Source organism: Haplochromis burtoni, unplaced genomic scaffold, assembly GCF_018398535.1.
Source record: "Haplochromis burtoni strain Fernald_Lab_line unplaced genomic scaffold, NCSU_Asbu1 Contig_336, whole genome shotgun sequence".
Taxonomy (NCBI): domain Eukaryota; kingdom Metazoa; phylum Chordata; class Actinopteri; order Cichliformes; family Cichlidae; genus Haplochromis; species Haplochromis burtoni.
The window spans coordinates 385868-400309 of NW_024582697.1; the positions used below are offsets into that span (position 1 = coordinate 385868).

Consider the following 14442-nt stretch of genomic DNA (forward strand, 5'->3'; position numbering starts at 1 on the left):
CACACACACACACACACACACACACACACACACACACACACACTTTGACAAGCAAACATAAGTGCTCCAAATCCACATTTTCTCATACTCTTTTCTTCGTTCACCTCCAAGTTGTTGTTAAAATGAACACCGTCTCTCACTGCAGCGGTGAGTGAGCACACTTTCCTGTCGACAGCTAGGAGTGAGTCAGCCTGCTAGGGTCAGCAAATCAGGAACAACATCGGGTTGTGTCACACTCACATAAGGGAATCAGGCTATGGAAAGGGTGGGAGGCCTCTGTGTGAGACAGAGTGGCAGAGTGAGGGGGTAAAGTCTTATCAAACACCTCTTGTGTCCCCAACAAATACCTTTGTCTGTGCAACTTGGACTCAGTGGCCCTGCCGGCATGATGTGTGTGTGTGTATGGATGTTGGTGTGTACATTTATAATCGGATTTAAGACATGCAGACCTCACGCCGCCTAATTCAATTCCCACGCAATTGAATTGAGGCATGCTGGCTGGGGCCATTCAGTCGCCCCACATCTTATTGAGTCTCACATCCCTCCAACCCAAACCCACCGCAGCACACACTTAACTTATCCCTGTGGATATAGATTGGAGACTATCAGTCTATCTTACCGTCACACCCAAAAATAAGACCTCTTACAAAGTAGCTCACACACTTTTTGCACACAGAGCTGCAGCTCAGTGCAGGGAAACGGCGTCATTTTATGAAATTTGTCACCTGCGCATTCTAACACTGAAGACTGTGATCTCTCTGTACGCCCTTTTTCTCCGTCTGTGCTCCCCTTGAAATCTCCGTGTACCTGTGCGGCTCTTTGTAAACGCAGCATTTCATCCTTCCCGTTCTCTCCTCGAGCTAAGATAAACTGTGTGTGTATGAGTGTGTGTGGGTGAGCTGGTGCATTAGATCTTTGAGCCCCAGCTGAGATCCAGCGAATCTTACATCTCTCATGCCGAGCTCAGGGATGTAGGGAGGTTTTGTAGTGCACAGCGGGGAAACTACTAGAGGAAAAGTGGAAGGGATTTTTTTTGAAGGGAAGGACATGAATCTGCAGTTCAGTACTCCATTGATAAAAAGCAACACTTTTACTTTGTCAGTCAGTACGTCCATCAGCACCTGTCTGCTTTTCCAATGCAGCGCACTCCACAGCTTTAAAGCTGGAAGTGCAACAGCTAGTACTAAACAGAAGGTTTCACCCTTATACGATCATAACTATGGACAGTGGCAGCTGAGTTTTATTTACATATATCCTTTCATTTTCTGGGTTTTATGATATACAGTAAAGCTTGTGCAGCAGTTTAATAACTCTGTTGCTGTTTTCCCTCTTTTTTTTTTTGGTTTGTTTTTACCAGAATTCTCATATCTCACAGGCCTTCCAGTTCTTTGTGCCAATAGGACATGGGACAGGACTTCACCTTCCATCCTCTATGTTCATTGGCCAGACTAGTGACAAGAGATCCTCTCCAGATCTTTCAGCAGATGAACAGCTAGCCTGTCGTTGGAAGAAGGTAAAGCTTTTTCTGATGCCCTTGCAGGGAAGTTTGAATCAAATCAAAACAACTGCATTGTCACAAGATTATATTCAAATGCTTTTCCCTCCCTTAGTGCCATCTGCTGTTTGACTCCCTGCAAGACCTGGTGGACCACGTTAACGACTTCCACGTCAAACCTGAAAAGGATTCTGGGTACTGCTGCCACTGGGAGGGCTGTGCTCGCAAAGGGAGAGGGTTTAATGCTAGGTGAGTTGAAAACGGTTCATTTTGTCTCTGAGGGGGGAAATTCAACAAGTGAGAAATAGATTTAAAGCTTTTTCGTTTGTGTGTGCCGCAGGTACAAAATGCTCATCCACATTCGCACTCACACTAATGAGAAACCCCATCGCTGTCCCACCTGCAACAAGAGCTTCTCGCGCCTGGAGAATCTCAAGATACACAACCGCTCACACACAGGTCAGTGGTCAGAGCCCAGTGAGTACTGACGGATATCTGAGGCAGTGTTTGCTATACAATTAAACTGTAAAGTAAAAATTAATAAGGAAGTTCTTTATAATAGTCAGCTTGTGTTTTTGATGGCTTCTATCGAGTCATATTAAATAAAACATGACATTTTGTAAATGGCGATCTCCATTAGAGTAAGAAAGCAGGCTAAACCGAGCTGTGCTCATTGGCTGACTTGTGATTGGAGAGTCAATAGATAACAGCTGTCTGGTTTCAAAAAACTAAGACGATGACTGCAAAAACATTCAGCTTGAGGCTGTGAAATCCTTCATATAAAGTCTCTACTTAATTCCTACAAAGGCTTTTGTTTTTGTGGAGTAGATTTTTAAGATTTTCTGAATGAATCTAAACATCTGTATCATCTCTCCCCCTGCAGGTGAAAAGCCCTACATTTGTCCGTATGAGGGTTGCAACAAGCGCTACTCCAACTCCAGCGACCGCTTCAAACACACACGCACGCACTATGTGGACAAGCCCTACTACTGCAAGATGGTGGGCTGCTTGAAGCGCTACACAGATCCCAGCTCTCTCCGCAAGCACATCAAAGCCCACGGCCACTTTGTGACTCAGGAGCAGGGCTCCTCGGGTGGAGTGGGCTCCCTGTTAAAGGGAAGTCAGAGCGGGGGGTTTACTAGTGGTGGTGGGAAAGATTCAGAGTTGTCCTATGTGAGTGGAGCCCACATTATAATCCCAGGGGCAGCGGCTGCTCTCCTGGGAGGCCATGCTCTGCAGGGCCTGGGTGGAAGCCTGCCCCTGTCCCCACTCAGTTCTCGGCCCCTGGACCTCAGCACACTGGGCTGTGCCAACTCCCCTCCTGGCAGCTTGGGAGGAACATCCATCCTCTCTTTCAACGGCTCCCCGCTGGGTCTCACAAAGTCCCATCTTCTCTCCCCCGCGTTTCCCTCCTCGGCCCTGGGCCTGCCGATGGTGCCGGTTCTGGGGCCCGCATCCGAGTGCGGGGCCCAGAACCACCATGCAAAGAAGGGCAAAGGAGAGGAGGCAGAGAATGAGGTGACTGGGGGGGCCCTGAACCTCTCCACAGGAGGGTCTCATGATCCTTTGTCCTGGGTCGTCATCCCCCCAGGCACTGTGGTGCTCAAGCCAGCTGTGGTCAACTGATACACACACACATACACACACACACACACACACGTTTTACTAACACACATTCCAGAAGAGCTCAGGGGGTCGGGATGGGAGGGTCAATGCCATAGTGAGGGTCTGGGCAGTCAAAGGTGATAGGGATTGGCTCGCACAATCAAATCCAGGCAATGCATTGGGATAGAGACACTTAAAGAATAAAAGCATACTTATCAAATCGGCAATCAGCAAAACAAGTGAAAATACTACACCTCACAAGAATGAGCGTGCAACGGAAGGCTATCGCATTGTTGGCAAAAAACTAAACTTGAGGCCCAAATGCTCTGTTCAGGAAACTTGTATGGCTAAGGCCTTACAACAGGCTCCTCTTTCCTCTCTTATTTTATACTCTACTCGTTCCTGTTTGCTGTTTCTATGGACAAGGACCATGAAAGTGACAGTCTTAGTGCTCTGTGTTCTTACAAAAGTCCTCCTTCATTGACAAGTATTTATAAGACTGTACTTTGACAGTGTGCCTCCAGCTTCGCAGTGAGATACACACACACACACACAAAATAAGTGACGCGCTCACATTTAGGCAAACAGGGGGATTCTCAAATCACTTTAAAGTTTTGACCTATTTCTCGCAGGGCGCTGTGATTAATATGATCCAGACAAGCTTGCCAAACCAAAGCAAGTGAACTCAAATGTATTTGTGCGGGGGGACGAGACCATTAAACACAGCGAATAATAGCGTCAACTGGCTATAGTATCGAAACCTCAAAACTGCTGCTAACTATTGACAATCTGTCCCCAGTTTGGGGAGAGGGTGACCAACACAGACCAGCCTAGTCCACCAGAATGTGTACGAGGTGTGCAGACTAGGGGCTTTTAGGGGCACGGAGCAAACTGAGGACATAACATAGACAAACGGTGTTACATCACCTGGCAATCACCAATCGATTTTCAAGTGAGATTTAAGGCACTGTGGTGTAGCCGACACCCTCCAACCCCCCTCCTAGTAGGACGTGACACACACGACATCCTGCTTGCCTTTTACAGAACTAGCACTGTTTTTTTCTCTTGGATTGTCCAGCTGCTTTCTCGTAATTGAATCAACACGGCCATCTTGCGTATGAAAGGGCCACTGTGGCGATAAACACTACTGTCTTGTATTTTATTTTATTTTTTTTAAGTAACCCGACCCAAAACCAGCTGTGAAAAACAGGTGGTCGTCCAGTCGAGGTCCAACCCGGAGCCGTCGGTCGAATATTTGTCCTGAGTTCAACAAGTTTTCACGCTGTGCCAAAAGTACCTGGAAAACTGCAAGCGGGATGTTCGCATTGTGCCACAGAGGAGGGGTGGAGGTGTGTTTGGGCGGGGGGGTGTTGTGCACTCAGTGCCACATACAGCTGGACTGACTATGAAGCCACACTATTGCAAACTGCCTCAATTTACTCTGTCCAAAGGGGCAAAAATGGACAAAACAACAACAAAAAAAGACTCATTTAACTTCTGGGAAACTTCTCATGGTTTGATAAAGCTGTCGACATGCACTTATCACAAACTATATCCCTTGTGTGTTCTTATGAAATGTTACACGGTTCTTTGATCAGTTGTTTTGCTCTCAGTCCGTTTTTTTTCCTGCTGTGGGTCCTTCCAGACGCCTGTCGCTCAGTAATTGTCCGTGACACTGACTTTGATTGCTGCGTGCACAGAAGAGAGAGGTCGAGGAGCGGGAGAGGAGGATCATAACACAAGGAACATTCCCTCAAGAGACTGACATAAACCCCAGCCCTCCTCTCTCTTCACTCCTCCATCTCTCCCCTCTCCTTCCGCTTCATTGGCTGTCTCCTTTTTTCATCACTTTATCCAAGGGGGCGATACATTTAGTTATTGCTGTTTCGTGTTTTTTTCTCTCTCTTTTTGTTTTGCTGTTGTTCAGACGAGACATTTTTTCTAATGTTGAAGATGCTTCTTGTGTTCTGTCATGGCTTCTCTGCAAATCAGCTTTCTGCTGTCGAGGATGAGTCTTTCGAGAGGTCGAAGAGTCGAAGAGAGGGAGAGCTTTGGTTGGTTTTCCAGCATCAGTGGTGCCCAATCTGACATGTGGGAGACAAAAGGGATATTATTATAAATCTGAAGGGTCGGGTAATAATTTTTAAAAACTTTAAAAATGCTTCAGTAGATCAGTGGATGACACTAAGTCTGTTTGCCAGCCCGTTATTTTGCCATTAGACCTATATGTGAATAATCTTTAGTCTTTCTAGAATAATGAATCCAGTGTGATTCTTTTGCCCCTCAGGATCATTTTAATAATTCAAGTGATCTCTATCATCTAGTGCTGCCATCCACCCATCCATCCTCTTCAGGATTAGTAGGGGTGCTGGCGTGTATCCCAGCTTTTACTGGGCAAAAGGACAGCTCACCAGTCTGTCACAGGGCTAACAGAGAGACAGACCACTGTTCACACCTATGGCCAATTTTTTCCATTGTAGTATGTTATCATGTACTTTAACACACTGCCTTTCCCGAGCGTAACCTCACAGAGACAGTTAAGTCCTCAGTGTGGTTTCCTATACAGTGTCACAAACTCCTTAACTCCTCCCCCTTGGATGCCTTCTATGGGTAACCTTTGTTTCTCTTTGATCTGAGTCTTTTCTGTCATATTGCAGATCTGCTTCCAGAGCAAAATGACTGGGTTTGAATCAGAAGTGAGCGCTGCCTATACAGCTTACCAAGGCTACCCTTGGAAAAAAACATAGAACCTGCTCTAATGATCGTCAAACAACGTCTTTATTGATATGTAAAGGGCGACGCTGTTAAATTTCTTAAAGAGTTAAAATGAAACCGTGTTGTAAGGAACGGTATCAGTGTTTGGGGGATCTGCTGAACATATATTAAGACTAAGACCATACACTGTGCAAAAAGACAAGGTGGCAGACACAGTGATCTGTAATCTGTTCAGTAGGTTTGGGTTCAAATGAATGATGTGTGCAATTTTCATGCAGAACAAACAAGAGGCAGCACTTCCAAAACTTTACAGATTCTACCAAAACCTGGCAACCCTGATTTCGAGGCCATAACTGCAGATTTGATCCCTTTTGTCTTAAGCCAAAAGGTTGGAACCACTGCTTTGACATTACAGTCCTCCAAGACAAACACACCGGTGTGTGCCACTGAGGGAGTGTGAGCATAATAAATGTCTTTATTGAGAGAGTACCCGAAACAAAAAAACAACAAAAAGGAAAACATCTGACTGTGAAATGTTGGGCAGCACTGAGAGAGCGTGAGAGCAAAGAGAAAGGCTTGGCTGAATGAATAAATGAATAGACAAGGGACGGGGAGAGATGAGAGCAGAGGCTGTATGCCAGTGGAGGATGGCTGTGCAGCGCAGCCACTCTCCATCTGGCCACCTACCCCAGCAAACGGCCCTCTCAGCTCTGAAGTCGCTGTGCTGTGCTGTGCCCAATGTGGCAGCCACTCAGAGGCATACCAGCCTGCAGAAAACTAGGCCACTGAACTCTAGCTGCCCTCTGGGCTTTTTTCTTTCTTTTTTTTTTTTATAGATTAAACCTACAGGCTCAACTCCCCCACCTCCCGGCCAAAAAGCTTTTCTTGTTTTGACAGGGATAGTAAAAAGGCCACTTTCACAGCAAACAAAACAAGTATAAACCCCCCTGCCTGAGTTTGTGCTGCTCACAGGTCCACCAGGATTCACAGCCTACCTGTGTTTCTGCCTCAGTAATTTTGTTAGTCATTATTATCTCAGAGACCCCCCCCCCCAAAAAAAACACCACACACACACACACCATTGGCCTGTCTTTGGAGTCCGGGTGGGCATTGAATTGAAAAGAATTTCTCGCTCTTTGAGTGGACAATCCTGGCGTGTGATGTCACCAAAACAGGTGTTAAGTAGGCTAGACACGGTTTCCATGGCAACAGTGAAACCCACAGATGCTGCGGCTCTCCTCTTCCTCCTCCACCTCCCCTGTCTGTCTCTTCCTCTTGCTGGTCGAAGCCAGGGACAGAGACTCTGCGTGGCTGCAGAAGTCTGAACGATACTGACACGGATCCTTCCAGGGTCCACACATCTTTAATATTAAATAAGCTGTATGATCCATTAACCCTTTGAGCTCAGCCTGTAATAAACCGCCCCCCTCCCCCCTTCATAGCGAGTGTAGATAAGGTGATGCTGTCACGTCTTTTCTCAGCGTAGTGCGTTATTCGTCGGTTGTTTTTGGGAACAAAGTCATTGTAAAAAGTCATTCGGAGTCGCTAAAATGTCTGAATTCTAAAATCTTATTTTTCATATAGCATAAAAAGAAAAAGTGGTACGCGTTCCTGCAGATTTTAACACTTCACGTTGAGACACGTGGAGCTGAAATCCAGGGCAAAAAGCTGTCAGCGAGTTGGGTCAGGGTAAAAGGGGTGCCGCTGACCGAAAGCGCTACGGCGTTGCACAAAGGGTTAATGATAAGACTAAGGCCACGCAAGGCCTGTTCCAAGTTCTGTTTTTTTGCACATTTGTGAGATATTATGTCAGTATTTTAATTTTTCCAAGTGCCTTTTTATTATTATAGGTAAATATAGAAGTTATACACTATGAAAAAGAAAATGATTATATGAAAATATATTTTTTTTTCCTGGCGTCATGTTCTATGGTCGAACATGCAGAATTTTAGAGTTGTAAAAGTCTCCAATTGGTACAACATAGCGGCGTTCTCCTGTTTTAGAGGAATTTTATTACGATATTGATAATAATGTCAATGAAAACAAAAAAATGTTTAATAAAGCTGCATTTGATACTTCTGTGTGCATTTTCATTTCTATCTCACATATACATTAAAACAGGTGAAAACCAACCCAGAATAACCTGATTAACATTCAACTCGATGCAGTTAAATTCAGCACATAAGCTAAAATTGTATGTTTAGAATTATAGTTTCCTTTTTTGCACCTCATTGCTTGGCAAAAAAAGTGTCACAAAGTCAAAACTAGAGAAAAGGAGAAGACTTTTAATTGGGTTATAATTTACAGAGGATGGGGAGAGGAAAGACCGGGCATCGCTTTGTCCTTCATGTTTCCGTGTTCTGCTGTGATTGCTGCTTTTCTTCTTTTTTCTGTATACTTAGTTCCTCGTCCAGACGCTCTTTTGCTCGCACCACCTACACACAAACAATAACAGTGATGACAAAGAGAAAGAGGTGACTTCAATGTTTTTAAAATACAAATTAGTCACAGTAAAGAGGAAGTACAGAGCAACTGACTGAACGTCAAACATTACTCATTACAAAGAGTCGACTCCACCCACGTGTTACTTGATATTCAATGAGAAGACTAAAATAGGAGTGAGAAGTTTGTATTTGCACATCTGTCATAGAAACTATCAGGCTGGTCCTGAGAGCGAAAAAAAACACTGAGCTTTCAAACATGAACTTTGGTCCGATCTGACCAGTCAGCCAGTGAAATCTGCCCCACAGTGACTTTTCTGTCTTTAGCCTGTGGCAATTCTTTTTTTCATGTGAACATAGTGGAGTTTTTAAATCAAGTTGCCACTACAACCGTTTGCATCGTAACTGGAACGGACACATTTTGATGCCTTCAAGTTAAAAATTCAGAGAAAATAAGCAAAGATAGATCGATATTATCTATCTTTTGCATGTTAATCTAGAAATTTTAAAAGTTTAGGGAACAGAAAAATAGAAGATAAAAGTTTTGGAAGTTACAAGTACACAAAAAAACAAAAACAAAAAAATGAGGAAGAGGGAAAATACTTTCCCACAGCACTGTGCGCTCACCATGGAGAGGATTCACTCAATGTGAATGATTAATATAGTAAACAGTGTATTTATAATTTAATTAAAAAATATATTAAAACAGGTATTTTGAACACAAACAGCATCTCTGAGAATAAACAGTTTCTGAGGGAATCTGTCAGCATCAGAGTCGTTTAACATCATCACTCTTTAGTTCAGTCTGATCAGACTGGTTAGTTTTCCCTCAGGAACTAAACAGCTCGTATGACCAGTTAACTTTGTATTGTGGAAGAAGGCAGGGCACTGAAACCTGCAACCGTCACATGATCTGTGCTACATGATCAACATGAACTACTTTATTCTGCTGAGTGTTTTCCCCAAGCAAAGTGTGAATGAGCGGAAATTCAACACAAAGAGCAAAGTTATGGTTTTGGTGTATTTCTATCATTTCCACCATTATGAGCAAATGCCAACTCTGATGTTGTGCCACTTTAAATTGACATGATATATATCTTTTATTTCCATACTTCCTCAGTTCTCAGACACATCTGACCAATAAGTGGAGCAAATGTTCTCAGAGATTCCTTTTGGTTTGTTTGGATTCGTCGTTGCATCATCAGAACCCAAGAGAACAGCAAAAAAAGGGTGAAAATGCCTTTTGCAACAGTTTAAAAAAACCTTTTAGAACAGCTAGCTCTGTCTACACAATATCTGGCAGAAGAAAGATCCGAGTTTGAGACTCAAAACTCTGACACCTACAGGTATAAAATTGTACTTTTTAATTATTTATTTATTTTTTGGTGCTGATTTCATATTTAGACAAGCAAAAACAATGTACCAATTTTTATGTTCATGCTGCCTTAACTGTACACATTTAAAAAAATGTCTGGAAAGTGAAAGTGAATGCAGGTTTAGAGCACTTACTTTTGACTGTAGGTAAAAGGAACCGCCCACTGACTTGTCATTGACTTTAAAAAGGTGCTCGTAGTTCTGGTGAAGAGAAATGCTTCAGTGTTAGTATTCTAGTGACAGCATCTGACTCCATTTAATTATTCCCAGCAGAAACACACACTTTTTAACCAAATATTCTATCAAATCACATCAGTGACATGACATCAGAGATTCAGAAGTAAAAGAAAAGTACTTCAGCTTGCCGTGTATTGTTGATGGGAATTGTCATGTAAAATATACCCGATGTTAGTGTTCTAGTGTTAAGCAAACGCTAAAAAAAAATTCCATTACTTGATGACCACTTTAGAGATGGTTTCCCTTCCATGCAATCTTTGACGGTAAACTAACCAAACTACTGTATTTGTTTTAATAACTGTGTAAGAGTAAAAAGCTCCCACATCAGCTGGTATTTAAAAAAAAAAAAAAGCTTCTAAGATCTCCAGACCAATTTCAACCTTAAAAGGATCTAAAAGGATCACTAGTGTGACTGTACCTTCTGAATCTCTTCAGGGCTAAGTTTGGAGATATTGAGGATCTGCTGGGCCTCTTGCAAACTAATTCCAGTGATGCTGGAGGCTGCGGCCGACTCCTGACCCGAACGGCCCCTGGCCTGCGCTGCAGCTTGACTGGCTGTGTAGCAAAACACAACAAAAACAAATGTGATTCACATGCACACAGACACACATACACCTACCTGCCACTTAGGTACATTAGTTCCCATTAATTAACGCCAGGATCTATCTAATCAGCCAATTACATGGCAACAACTCAATGCACTGAGACATGCAGATGTGGTCAAGATGACATGCTGAAGTTCAAATATTGCATGCTGATCTACTATGATTTTCGCACATAACCATACGTAGGGTTTATGGAGAATGTTAAAAAATGAGAAAATATCCAGGCTGATGTCTAGGTGAAAGTACTTGGCTGATGCCCGAGGCCATCAACATTGAGAATGGGAAGACTGCTTGGAGCTGACAGGAAAGCAACAGTAATTCAAAGAATCACTCATTAGATCTAAGGTAGGCAGAGGACACATCAAAGCTTGAAGCAGGTGAGCTACAGCAGCAGAAGACAACACCGGCTGCTAATTTAGTATTGTTGCTGACCATGTCCATCCCTCCCTGCTTCCAACAGTCCTCAGATCTAAATCCAATAGAGAACTGATCTGAGGAATATTTACAGCAGCTTCGTGAACCTATGCCATGAAGAATTAAAGGCAGACATGAGGCCAGTGAACATGTAATGGTGATAAAAAAAAATGCTGATCAGACTTGTGACTTTGTGTGCAACATTTGTCTGAAAATTACAAAATGTGCTTCTAAGGTAACTAAAACTATAATGGTGTGCACAATTTACCTTACAGCCAGGGTGTGGCCCTATATTACTGAAAGTAAACTGATACTTCTTATATTACCTTATGCCAGGTGTTAAACTAGGTTAGTACTTTGTAACAATGTATTCTGCGCAAGAATCGAATAATCGACTAACTCCGGGTCATACCTGCGTATTCTTGTCGCAAAGCACGAGCGAATGCACGTCCCACCACCTGAACTCCCATCACCACGATTTGTGCGAGATATTTAGCCTACAACAGGAGAAAAAAACATCAGGAATGACAGTTAATCACAAAAAACACCCAGAAGTGACTTTACAGTCAACAACACCTGCATTACATCTGTAAACAGCGACACGCTTTCCACACACGTCTACATCCTTTCTGGATGTGACTTTACTAAAAACTGTTTAAATTTAACCCTAAATCAAATTAAAGACCTCTCAGTGAAGAGGAGGCACAGCTGTCTTACGTCTTATGTGCGACAAACACACAAGGAAAGCTTCCGGAATAACCGCAGTCTCTAACAGTGTTGGCACATTAACACAAAAAGTATCAAATGTACTCTTACCATGATATAATAATAACAACAATAATAATATTAATAAAGCTTCAGCTAACAGCACGTCTCTTATGTTTTCACATGCACGCTGAAGGTTACAGACAGGTCAGAGTTCAAGGAAGAGTCGACAATATCAAATTGAAGACGGCTCGGCTGGACGGAGAAAAATTGAACACTGACACCTGCTGGTCGGGAAGTCAAAGTGCAGTTTTCATTCAAAACAGTAAGACGATAAAATTAAACGAGTATACATGACTAAACTCTACTGATTAAAATAAATATGTTGGTAAATGTTCCTTGACACTGTATAATGAGCAATAAAATAATTCAATAACTTAAGTGCTAAAAAAAAATAACTGTATGTTGAAAAACGCAGTTTATAAACTGTTTGACTCACAAGACAAAATGGGATATTGGTGATGTGAATTAACACAGGACGGAAAAAGTCAGGCCAAACAAAATAAAGTACATATGAAGTTATAATGAACTGAAGCTGCAAATACAGTTTAACTGCAGCTACTGTTAACCATCATGGGCATGAATTTTATGGTACTTGGGGCTTTTAATGATTTCTTTTACTGGGCGTTCCAACAGGATAATGCTTCCAAACTCATATCAGGATAAAGTAGGCTAACATTAAACTTCTGGAATGGCCTTCCCAAAACCCAAATCTCAAAGCTATTTATATTTGTGGATTAGATTTAAAAGTTTAAAAGTCCAATTTAAACTAACTCTACCAATTCTGCCAAGTACAGTGGTCAAAAATTCAGCTAGAATTATCCCAGAAACTTATTGATGGAAACGAAACCTTGCTAAGGGACATTAAACCAAATGTTAGTGGGGATTTAAAAAAAAAAATCACATATCGACTAGTTTTCTTAGTCATAGAGTCATAGAGTCATAGAGAGACAAGCAGAAATGAGTTTAAAAGGTGTTTATTGCAAGACAATGTTGAAAAAAGTAAGACAGAAACAAAACAAACCTTTACTCACTGTATAAAAACAAATGGAAGGCAAGTTTATCTGATCCAAAAGTAGGAAGAAAAAGTATGGCCTTTGAGAATCACAAGCACTTACAGTATACATCACAAAAAACCTGACGACACCTAGGCAAAGTAAACATTTCGGTCCATCAGAGGTTGTAAACAAACTTTGTGAGATCAAGCCTGAATTACTGAAGGTACCGCTGTAGCTCTACAAAGAAACTACATGACGGCTGCATTGTAAATTATTAATACTGTACTGTTGTCTAATTAACACCATCATAAGTTGTTAGTAGGAAAAATTAGATACTAAAATTAGCTCATTTAATGAGGGAGATCCCCGAAACAGTCAGAACACCGACAAGAGTCTAAATTAAAAGTTAATCTGCCCGATAAATAAAAAGAAAGACACAATCATCCTTAAGTATATAAAGCCCTGTCTTAAAACTCAAAAGGAAGTGGTTTATTTGTATTGACCTTTGATCGCCAACTATGAGACTACTACTGGCCATAAATTGAACCATATGTACCTGGCACCTAATTATGCTAGAATGGCTTCCGAGGCTAATATCAGCTAATAAAGAGAAGATAACGTAATGTTGCTGTAAATAGAAACTCCAGCTCATGGCTAAACATGAAAACTGGCGACCCTGTTTTATCCTCAGCGTGGATTTTTGCTGCTAAACTTGTGCTTGTGCATGTGTGAGCGTGTGGATTTAACCCAACTTAACAGGAAGACAATTGGTTTTATCAGCTGGGTGACGTAAAAATCTTTTTTTTTTTTTTTTGCCATATAACATTTTTTATTGCAGAGCTGAGCACGCTGCCATGACTGGCCAGTATAAAATACAAGCAGTGGTCCACTGTGTAGGTACAGGTTGTTTTTTGACATGTAAACCTAAACAAACATTTTCTTTTTTTTTTGTTTTGTACTTCAGGATACTGCTAGCGTGTATCACATTATCAAACCATGATCACACAGAGAGAAAACAGATGAAAAGTACATGTGTGATATTTAAAACTTGCTTGGTGTGAGAGTAAACCACGGGTCGGCCTGGTTTTGAGCACTCAGAGTTAACTGGTAATGTAGCATATAGCACTATTATTGTTCCTATGATTGTTCTAAAGCAATATGACTGAGATGGCTTCATTGTATATCCTGATAAATATTGCTGTACTGGATGGTGATTTCTTCCCATTAATACTGTGAAAAGAGTGATATTATTTCTTTATGCACACAAAAAAATGTTTTTAACCCAGAATGATTTCAAAAAATCAAATTTGATGATATAGAGATCAACAGATGATATCATGCATACAGTACTGAAACCAGAAGGTTGTACAGAAGATAAGGAGTTTTGTTTTTTCAAAAAATGATGGAGTTATTGTGCAGTAATGATGCAGCAATCTGTGTGTGCTCAGAGATGAGAGCTGAGATGTACACCGATGAAGTGACTGGCAATATAACACTGGAGCTGTTCTCCTCTATCTGCTGTTGGCACGGCGACTGGACCAAAGGCACATCCCCATTAATCGTCCTAAATGACAAAGAAACAAAAGTTAGCAAAAGTACAACCCTGGCTTGCAACTTGCCTTCAGTCTCTACTGACCCTTCTGTCTGACAGTAATCACAGCAAACTATTTAATGCATTTAAAAAAGTGTTGACAGAACATCCATGTTTATTGGTCATAAAGCTTTCTGGGTCAGCTGCAAGGGAATAGAAATCCGAATTTACCTCTTCAACACCATGCTAAAAACAGCGGAAC

General features: G+C 41.9%; 2 protein-coding genes across 4 annotated transcripts in view; one reads left to right on the top strand and one right to left on the bottom strand.

The window, feature by feature from the left end:
- Nucleotides 1–7890, top strand: part of glis2b (GLIS family zinc finger 2b) — a 29194-nt gene extending 21304 nt beyond the window's left edge. Inside the window, exons 4-7 of the mRNA XM_014340629.2 lie at nucleotides 1358–1513; nucleotides 1611–1744; nucleotides 1836–1954; nucleotides 2379–7890. Coding sequence (XP_014196115.2) covers nucleotides 1358–1513; nucleotides 1611–1744; nucleotides 1836–1954; nucleotides 2379–3121 — 1152 coding nt within the window. The 3' untranslated portion in view covers nucleotides 3122–7890. The remainder of the gene's footprint in view (nucleotides 1–1357; nucleotides 1514–1610; nucleotides 1745–1835; nucleotides 1955–2378) is intronic.
- A 190-nt stretch (nucleotides 7891–8080) lies between these two features.
- LOC102296362 (mitochondrial import inner membrane translocase subunit TIM16) overlaps nucleotides 8081–14442 on the bottom strand; it is a 112577-nt gene continuing 106215 nt past the window's right edge. Inside the window, exons 1-5 of one of the 3 annotated variants that reach the window (XM_005943997.3) lie at nucleotides 11703–11848; nucleotides 11299–11383; nucleotides 10286–10422; nucleotides 9766–9831; nucleotides 8081–8250 (exon numbers count right to left, since the gene is read on the bottom strand). In XM_005943997.3, coding sequence (XP_005944059.1) covers nucleotides 8161–8250; nucleotides 9766–9831; nucleotides 10286–10422; nucleotides 11299–11383; nucleotides 11703–11705 — 381 coding nt within the window. In that variant the 5' untranslated portion in view covers nucleotides 11706–11848 and the 3' untranslated portion in view covers nucleotides 8081–8160. Of the gene's footprint in view, nucleotides 8251–9765; nucleotides 9832–10285; nucleotides 10423–11298; nucleotides 11384–11702; nucleotides 11849–12612; nucleotides 14214–14442 lie in introns of those variants that run through there. The other 2 variants (XM_014340627.2, XM_014340625.2) reach the window with 2 other exon arrangements.